Source organism: Somniosus microcephalus, chromosome 2 (assembly GCF_052327205.1).
Source record: "Somniosus microcephalus isolate GS21.2 chromosome 2, FLI_Smic_1.0, whole genome shotgun sequence".
NCBI classification, from domain to species: Eukaryota; Metazoa; Chordata; class Chondrichthyes; order Squaliformes; family Somniosidae; genus Somniosus; species Somniosus microcephalus.
In genome coordinates, this window is record NC_140988.1 from 123549698 (window position 1) to 123559981 (window position 10284).

A 10284-nucleotide genomic window follows, 5' to 3' on the forward strand; every position below is an offset into this window, starting at 1 on the left:
ACCCATTTTGTTCAGAGAGGAAGCAAAAGCCATTTTACATAATTTTCAATCACATCACACTATGATGCATCAATACAATTTATGCCTGTGTGTGTTTAGTTTATAAATAGAAACACTTTCCCCAAACAGTCCCCCCCCCACTAAATTGAAGACAGTAACCCTTTTAAAGTCTGTGTGGAATAAACATATATCCAGAATTAAAATGAGATGTGGAGGAGAGGGCTCTGCTTCTGAAGGCATAAGCTTCACTTTTATTATACTGTATATGCATAGGTTTATATGAAGGGAAACACATGTATGCTCTCATAAGTTCCAGCAACAGGCACAGTAATATCACAATGCTCTGGAAACAATTTTGCTTAAAGGAAAGTAGATTTTACCAACAGAGTCATATTTGTACCCAGACATAATCCATTACAGTAGAATATTGCCCAACACCAGCATCAGTGGAAATAGACCGCAATGCAGCTACACTTTTTGTAAATATAAAATTCATAGACAAAGGTTATCTACAACTCTTGCAACACTTTAGCAACTCATCAAGCAGGCTGAAATGTTACATTATGGTAATTATTGCTGCCTCAGCTAGTGCAACCCTTTCTATGGGACTGCAAATGTAGTTCATATAAACTGCAATCATAAAATGGATATCACAGATAAATGGACTGTTCACATTGGGTACAGAAGTGAAGAGCATAGACACAAGTCCAACACCAGTGGGTTTGATATTTCAACGAGTATATTTGCCTCCCTCCACACACACACTTTGCATACAAATACTGGACTGAGAATTAGTAAAACATGGAAGGTCATTATTTCTATTAGGGACGCTTACCTATTCTAAACGTTTAAAGCGTCGATTACTTAACTGCATCTGTTTAATATAAAGTCATGCCTTTGATTCATTTTTGCACCGTTCCTGCATAAAATGGATCTGACGTGACTGCCTGCTTCAGCAGGTAGGGGGCGGTTCGCGCCGGGCTGTCTGCACGTGTTTCAATGTCTGCTCAAGGATTTTGTTGAAATTTGAAGTGAAGAACGCTCCATCAGATTTGGACTAATAAAATCATAGCCGAACGAAGGCTTGTTTTAAGATTTACACCCCCAAGACCTGATCTTTATTATCCAGCACAAGGTAGCCGATATGATGCTCTGTCGCTGGGTACCCCGATACTACTGCCTCTGGCTATGCATGAAAGGATGGGAAAAGGTTCAGAAAGCCGGAAAATAATTGACGAAAGCCAGACGATGAAGTAGCCAACTCAAGTGCTTCTCGTACCCTCCAGCAGTAGGTAGACCCCTCGTAATACAAGGGAAGAGAGCGAGACAGACGGAGGATTACATTAGCAGTACCTGAACCGTTTGTAAAATGTAAAAGATACATAAAAACAAATCTGGCCTGATCGAGAAATACCACGGTTGGAGGAGGAGGAGGGGGGGGAAGCATGCAAAGACATCTTTTCTGCAGCAAGTCTTGTATACAAAACATCGCTCACCAGTTTTCCTGCATCCATTGAATGGCTTCTCTCTCGTTGAACTGCCTCTCGAATGCATATTCCTGTAGCGCCAGCACTGACATGCTGCCAGGTTGAATACTCTTTCTAACAAGTGCTGCCCGTGAGGAAGTTGTCCCTCTGCCTCCCGCCGCCGTGTGCACGCGCCGCTCTGATTGATGGACGGATTGTGCATCGCGCGCTCGCTGCTCAGCATTCACTTCCTGCTCGCGCTCCATTCACCGGCCAGCCCGTGCAGCGACCTCCGCGCGGTCCTAGCGCCACATACTTCTACAGCCACACCTACCTCTTACACTTTACCCACACTCAGCTGGATTTCTTTTTCAAAAGTTCGCTTTCATTTTCTGAATGACTTTCTTGTTTTTTTTCAAAAAGGTAAAAGGAATATTAACAAACTTTTGAATGTTGAAATAACAACAGAAAATGCTGGAAATACTCAGCAGGCCAGGCAGCATCCGTGGAGAGAGATACAGAGTTAACGTTTCAGGTCTGGGACCCTTCATCAGAACTGGAAAAAGCTGGAGATGTAATAGATATTAAGCAGGTGCAGAGGGGAGGGGAGGAAGGAATAGAAAGAACACCCTGTACTTTTGTAAGAGGCAGGAAAGATAAAATGTTGCAAATGGGAATGGCAAAAATCATACTGCATAAAAAATGGAGGCAGGGATAATTATCTGAAATTGTTGAACTCAATGTTGAGTCCGGCAGGCTGCAAAGTGCCCAATCGAAAGATGAGGTGCTGTTCCTCGAGCTTACGTTGAGCTTCATTAGAACAATGCAATAGCCCGAGGACAGAGAGATCAGAGTGGGAGTGAAGCGGTGAATTAAAGTGACAGGCGACTGGAAGCTCAGGGTCATCCTTACGGACTGAACAGAGGTGTTCCGCAAAGCGGTCGCCCAATCTGCGTTTGGTCTCCCCAATGTAGAGGAGACCACATTGTGAGCAGCGAATACAGTATATTAAATTGCAAGAAGTACAAGTAAATCGCTGTTTCACCTGGAAGGGGTGTTTGGGGCCCTGGACAGTGGGAAGGGAGGAGGTAAAAGGGCATGTGTTGCATCTCCTGCGCTTGCACGGGAAGGTGCCAGGTGAAGGAGAAGGGCTGTTGGGGGTGATTGAGGATTGGACCAGGGTGTCACGGAGGGAGCGGTCCCTTCGAAATGCTGAAAGGGGAGGTGAGGGGAAGATGTGTTTGGTGGTGGGATCACGTTGGAGGTGGCGGAAATGGCGGAGGATGATCCGTTGAATGTGGAGGCTGGTGGGGTGAAAGGTGAGGACAAGGGGAACCCTATCGTGGTTCTGGGAGGGAGGGGAAGGGGTGAGAGCAGAAGTGTGGGAAATAGAACGGACACGGTCAAGGGCCGTGTCAACTACGGTAGAGGGGAATCCTCGGTTGAGGAAAAAGGAAGACATGTCGGAAGCACTAGTATGGAAGGTGGCATCGTCAGAACAGACACGGCGGAGACAGAGAAACTGGGAGAATGGAATAGAGTCCTTACAGGAAGCGGGGTGGGAGGAAGTGTAGTCCAGGTAGCTGTGGGAGTCGGTGGGCTTGTAGTGGATGTTTGTTGAAAGCCGATCACCAGAAATGGAGACGGAGAAGTCAAGGAAGGGAAGGGAAGAGTCGGAGATGGACCATGTGAAGGTGAGGGAAGGGTGGAAATTGGAAGTAAAGTGAATGAACTTATCTAGTTCAGGGCGAGAGCAGGAAACGGCACCAATACCGACTCTTCCCTTCCCTTCCTTGACTTCTCCGTCTCCATTTCTGGTGATTGGCTTTCAACAAACATCCACTACAAGCCCACCGACTCCCACAGCTACCTGGACTACACTTCCTCCCACCCCGCTTCCTGTAAGGACTCTATTCCATTCTCCCAGTTTCTCCGTCTCTGCCGCGTCTCTTCTGACGATGCCACCTTCCATACTAGTGCTTCCGACATGTCTTCCTTTTTCCTCAACCGAGGATTCCCCTCTACCGTGGTTGACACGGCCCTTGACCGTGTCCATTCTATTTCCCGCACTTCTGCTCTCACCCCTTCCCCTCCCTCCCAGAACCACGATAGGGCTCCCCTTGTCCTCACCTTTCACCCCACCAGCGTCCACATTCAACGGATCATCCTCCGCCATTTCCGTCACCTCCAACGTGATCCCACCACCAAACACATCTTCCTCTCACCTCCCCGTTCAGCATTCCGAAGGGACCGCTCCCTCCACGACACCCTGGTCCACTCCTCAATCACCCCCAACAGCCCTTCTCCTTCACCTGGCACCTTCCCGTGCAAGCGCAGGAGATGCAACACATGCCCTTTTACCTCCTCCCTTCCCACTGTCCAGGGCCCCAAACACCCCTTCCAGGTGAAACAGCGATTTACTTGTACTTCTTGCAATTTAATATACTGTATTCGCTGCTCACGATGTGGTCTCCTCTACATTGGGGAGACCAAACGCAGATTGGGCGACCGCTTTGCGGAACACCTCCGTTCAGTCCGTAAGGGTGACCCTGAGCTTCCAGTCGCCTGTCACTTTAATTCACCGCTTCACTCCCACTCTGATCTCTCTGTCCTCGGGCTATTGCATTGTTCCAATGAAGCTCAACGTAAGCTCGAGGAACAGCACCTCATCTTTCGATTGGGCACTTTGCAGCCTGCCGGATTCAACATTGAGTTCAACAATTTCAGATAATTATCCCTGCCCTCATTTTTCATGCAGTATGATTTTTGCCATTCCCATTTGCAACATTTTATCTTTCCTGCCTCTTACAAAAGTACAGGGTATTCTTTCTATTCCTTCCTCCCCTCACCCCACCCCCCCCCCCCCCCCCCGCCGTCTCTGCACCTGCTTAATATCTGTTACATCTCCAGCTTTTTCCAGTTCTGATGAAGGGTCCCAGACCTGAAACGTTAACTCTGTTTCTCTCTCCATGGATGCTGCCTGGCCTGCTGAGTATTTCCAGCATTTTCTGTTGTTATTTCAGATTTCCAGCATCCGCAATATTTTGCTATTAAACTTTTGAATGTTATTAGGGTTCGGATTAGATTTAAAATACTTGAGTGAGAGTATATAAAATTAATATTAAAGGCACATAATGCTGTTATTGCTGCAATGCATAACGTCACATCAAACAATTTTATTGCTGATCATCCACGTGTCTGACACCAAGCAATACCAATGAATATGCTTAGGTATCTCAGAATCAAAGAAAGACTTGCATTTAAATAAAACCTTTCACGACCTCAGGATGTCCCAAAGTGCTTACAGCCAATGAAGTACTTTTGAAGTGTACTCACTGTCATAATGTAAGAAACAGGGCAGTGATTTTATGCGCAGCAAGATCCCACAAACAGCAATAAAGCAAAATAAAGGAAAATCCCCAGGTGTTTTATAAGTATATTAAGGGCAAGAGGATAACCAGGGAAAGAGTAGGGCCCATTAGGGACCAAAGTGGCAATCTTTGTGTAGAACCGGAAGATGTGAGGTTTTAAATGAATATTTTGCATCTGTGTTCACTATGGAGAAGGACGATGTAGGCATAGAAATCAGGCAGGGGGATTGTGATATAATTGAACAAATTAGTATTGAGAGGGAGGCGGTACTAGCGGTTTTAGCAGGCTTAAAAGTGGCTAAATCCCCAGGCCCAGACGAGACGTATCCCAGGCTGCTGTGTGAGGCAAGGGAGGAGATTGCAGGGGCTCTGACACAAATTTTCAGAACCTCTCTGGCCACAGGGGAGGTGCCAGAGGACTGGAGGACAGCTAACGTAGTACCATTATTCAAGAAGGGTAGTAGGGATAAACCAGGGAATTGCAGGCCAGTGAGCTTAACGTCAGTGGTAGCGAAATTATTAGAAAACATTCTGAGGGACAGAATTAGTCTCCACTTGGACAGGCAAGGATTAATCAAGGTTAATCAGCAGAGCTTTGTCAGGGGGAGATCATGTCTGACCAATTTGATGGAATTTTTCAAGGGGGTGACTAGGTGTGTGGATGAGGGTAGTGCAGTTGATGTAGTCTACATGGACTTCAGTAAGGCTTTTGACAAATTCCCACATGGGAGACTGGTCAAGAAGGTAAGAGCCCATGGGATCCGGGGCAATTTGGCACATTGGATCCAAAATTGGCTTAGTGACAGGAGGCAGAGGGTGATGGTTGAAGGTTGTTTTTGTGACTGGAAGCCTGTGTCCAGTGGTGTACCGCAGAGATCGGTGCTGGGTCCTTTGCTGTTTGTAGTGTATATTAATGATTTAGATATGAATGTAGGAGGTATCATCAGTAAGTTCGCAGATGACACGAAAATTGGTGGAGTGGTAAATAGCGAGGAGGGACGCCTCAGGCTACAGGACGATATAGATGGGTTGGTTAGCTGGGCAGAACAGTGGCAAATGAAATTTAACCCTGAAAAGTGTGAGGTGATGCATTTTGGGAGGACTAACAAGGCAAGGGAATACACAATGAATGGTAGGACCTGATGAAAGACAGGATCAGAGGGACCTTGGTGTGCACGTACATAGATCCCTGAAGGCAGCAGGACAGGTAGATAAGGTGGTTAAAAAGGCATATGGGATACTTGCCTTCATTAGCCAAGGCATAGAATATAAGAGCAGGGAGGTTATGATGGAGCTAGTTAGGCCACAGCTGGAATACTGTGTGCAGTTTGGTCGCCACACTATAGGAAGGATGTGATTGCATTGGAGAAGGTGCAGAGAAGATTCACCAGGATGTTACCTGGGCTGGAGCACTTCAGCTATGAAGAGAGACTGGACAGGCTAGGGTTGTTTTCCTTAGAGCAGAGAAGGCTGAGGGGGGACCTGATTGAGGTGTACAAAATTATGAGGGGCATAGATAGGATAGATAGAAAGGAACTTTTCCCCTTAGTAGAGGGATCAATATCCAGGGGGCATAGTTTCAAGATAAGGGGCAGGAGGTTTAGAGGGGATTTGAGGACAAATCTTTTTCACCCAGAGGGTGGTTGGAATCTGGAACTCACTGCCTGAAAGGGTGGTAGAGGCAGGAACCCTCACAACATTCAAGAAGCATTTAGATGAGCACTTGAAATGCCATAGCATACAAGGCTACGGACCAAGTGCTGGAAAATGGGATTAGAATAGCCAGGGCTTGATGGCTGGTGCGGACACGATGGGCCGAAGGGCCTCTTTCTGTGCTGTATAACTCTATGATTCTATGACTCTAATGTGATAATGACCAGATAATTTCTTTTTAGGTGTTGGTTGAAGGATAATTATTGGCCAGGTAGAACTCCCCTGCTCTTCTGAGAAATAATGTCCTGGGGATCTTTTACAGCCAGCTGAGAGGACCGACGGGGCCTCAGTTTAATGTCTCATCTGAAAGACGGCACCTCTGACAGTGCAGCAATAGGGTTGCCAACACTGGTTGGACGTTTTGTAGGGGGGGTTTTTTGGCGTGTGTGCCCAGTCAGCTCTGCCCCTGACTGTCTCTGAGCGGTTCGAATCGCTCCACACCCCCTGGGTTCTAGACACCGGACTTAGGTACAGGCAGCGATACAGAAAATCGAGTAGACAAGTGGTTTGATGTAAGAAAACCAAAATTTTATTAAAAGGCTGAATAAAACACAATACTACTGAGAATTACTGGTATAGTTACAGGCATAAAACAGTTACACTTATATGGGAATGGGGAACACACGGCACATCGAGGGAAAACAACTACACTAACAATCACTTTATCCTTATCCCACCCCCATACCTAACTAGATTAAGCTATGAGGGGCCAGGAATTCATGCTCACCAATCCAAAACCTGTTGCTTTAATTGCGTTGGTTTTGAGGTCCGCTCTTGCTGTCCTTTGGGGTATCCCGTCGCCACGTGGTCTCAGGGCGCGGTGCTGAAGTTGTTTGTGCAAGGGCACCCTCCTTTTCCTCAGCTAATGTCGTCGTCGAATCGCGTCTTCGTCTTCTTCTTCTTCCTCGGGCGGTCGTCGGCGGTAATGTTACAGTTGGGGGGTCGGTTGGCGGTCTTTACCATCTAAATGATTTTACTACCCATGCTTCGAACGCCAGTTTATTTGTCATGAGTGCTGCTACCCACTCTTTGAACGCCAGCTTATTTATCACAACGGGGTTTTACTGTCCATGCATGCAACGCCAACTTATTCACCAAACGCCAGTCTTATGTTCATTAATAACTAGACATTCTTATTATGAACACAGCTAGCTTCTAGCTAGTCATTTATTCAGTACACATTCTCTAGGTACAGTATCTGTAGAGATGCAGCATGTGTGCTCCTGTGTGCAGGCTGCCATCTTGACTGTTGCCTTGTGGGTAGCCTAGTGCCTCATGGGTAATGTAGTCTTAATATCTATACAGCTGGGTAGTGTAGTCTTATATACATACAGCTATATACAGCTCTACGGCTCCACCTAGTGTCCACTATAGAATGACATGTTATTGATCATTACATCCCCCTTTCTTTGAGGTTTAACAAAATCAATATCAATCAACTTTCAAGAAAACAATAAAGATAATATCAGTAACACTTTTGTTAGTGCTCTATAAACATAAATATTTTCAAAACAGTCAACACATTTTCAAAGCTTTACATTGTACTCAAAGATTAAGCCTATCAGGCTTTTTTACTTCACGTGTGGATCTTCTCAACACGGGTAAGTCTGATGTGTCTTCATCAGATTGTTCTGGCGGTGAATGACAAGATGCAGTTGCGGCATTGTCATCAATCTGGTCTTGAATAGTCTCTTGTGTTTTTAGGAGGGAACGGCAGTTCCTCCTGAGAATCTGTCCTTCCTCAGTTCTAACAGTGTATGACCTTGGTCCTACTTCCTCAAGAACTGTAGCTTTCCTGTTTCATGCATCTGGATCCTCAATCCTGACAACATCATCCCTTATCAATGGTTTTAGAGTTTTGGATGACTTGTCATAGTATGATTTCTGTTTCAGCTTTAACAGTTGAAGTCTCTGTCTCAGTTCCTCACTTTGCTGTTCTTTTGCACAGCAGGGTAGCGTGGTGCGCAACTTGCGACTCATTAGTAGTTCAGCAGGTGAAGAACCACAGTCTAAAGGTGAGGCTTGGTAGCTCAGCAGGGCGAGATAAGGATCAGACTTGCTTTCTGTCGCTTTCTTCAGTAGCTGCTTGAGAACTTGAACACCTTTCTCTGCCTTACCATTTGACTGAGCATACAAAGGACTGGATGTGATGTGCTGAAAGTCATAATGTGCTGCAAACTGTTGCCACTCCTTACAGTTGAAGCACGGACCATTGTCGCTAACGGCAATCCTGGGAATTCCATGTCTGGCGAAGATGGATTTCACATGCATTATGACACTGCTTCCTGTGGTGCTTGAGAGCAGCGCCATCTCAGGATAGTTAGAATAGTAGTCAATCACTATTACATAGATACATAGAAGATAGGAGCAGGAGTAGGCCATTCGGCCCTTCGTGCCTGCTCCGCCATTTAATGAGATCATGGCTGATCCTTTAATTCAGTATCCCGTCCCCGCCTTCTCTCCGTAACCCTTAACCCCTTTTGCCCGTAGAAATATATCTAATTCCCTCTTAAATATATTTAATGAGCTGGCGTACACTGCCCTCTGTGGCAATGAGTTCCACAGGTTCACCACTCTCTGAGTGAAGAAATTCCCCCTCATCTCTGTCCTAAATGGTTTAGCCCTTATCCTTAAATTATGTCCTCTAGTTCTGTTCTCACCCGCCAAGGGAAACATTCCTTCTGCATCCAGTCTGTCTAGACCTGTCAGAATTTTATACACTTCTATGAGGTCCCCTCTCAATCTTCTAAACTCCAGTGTGTACATCCCTAAACTACATAGTCTCTCCTCATAGGTCATTCCCGCCATTCCTGGTATCAGCCTGGTGAATCGCCGCTGCACCCCCTCCATGGCAAGAACATCCTTCCTCAGATGAGGCGACCAAAACTGTACACAGTACTCGAGGTGTGGTCTCACCAGTGCCCTGTACAGCTGCAGCAAGGTATCCCTGTTCCTGTATTCTAACCCTTTTGCTATGAAGGCCAGCATACCGTTTGCCTTCTTGACCGCCTGTTGCACCTGCATGCTCGCCTTCAGTGACTGGTGTACAAGAACACCCAGGTCTCTCTGTACTTCCCCCTCTCCCAATCTATTGCCATTTAAATAATAATTTGCCCTCCCGTTCCTGCACCCAAGGTGGATAACTTCGCACTTGTCCACATTATAGTGCATCTGCCATTTATCCGCCCAATCGCCCAGTCTGTCCAAATCGCTCTGGAGCTTCCTGGTCTCTTCCTCTGAGCCCACCCCACCTCCTAGTTTAGTGTCGTCTGCAAATTTGGAAATGCTGCATCCGACTCCCTGATCCAGGTCATTAATGTAAATTGTGAACAGCTGGGGGCCCAGGACAGATCCCTGTGGTACCCCACTTGTTACTGCCTGCCATTCAGAAAATGAGCCGTTTATTCCAACTCTCTGTTTTCTATCTGACAGCCAGTTCCCTATCCACGCCAAAACTTTCCCCTTTATCCCATGAGCCTCAATTTTCCATGCTAATCTTTTATGTGGGACCTTATCGAAGGCCTTTTGGAAGTCCAGGTACACCACATCTACTGGCTCTCCCCCATCTATTCTACCAGTTACTCCCTCAAAAAATTCCAATAGATTAGTCAAGCACGATTTACCCTTTGTAAATCCATGTTGACTCTGTCCTATCCTGTCCCCATTTGCTAAGTGCTCCGCTATTTCATCCTTAATGATGGACTCCAGCATTTTGCCCACAACTGATGTAAGGC

General features: G+C 46.3%; 1 protein-coding gene across 2 annotated transcripts in view; it reads right to left on the minus strand.

The window, feature by feature from the left end:
• elovl6 (ELOVL fatty acid elongase 6) overlaps window positions 1-1752 on the minus strand; it is a 156549-nt gene extending 154797 nt beyond the window's left edge. For both annotated transcript variants that reach the window (XR_015072487.1, XM_085962214.1), the window contains exon 1: window positions 1497-1752. Coding sequence is in view for 1 of the 2 variants with exons in the window: in XM_085962214.1 (XP_085818340.1) it covers window positions 1497-1732 (236 nt within the window). In the remaining variant the exon portion in view is untranslated. The remainder of the gene's footprint in view (window positions 1-1496) is intronic.
• Window positions 1753-10284: the final 8532 nt, after the last annotated feature.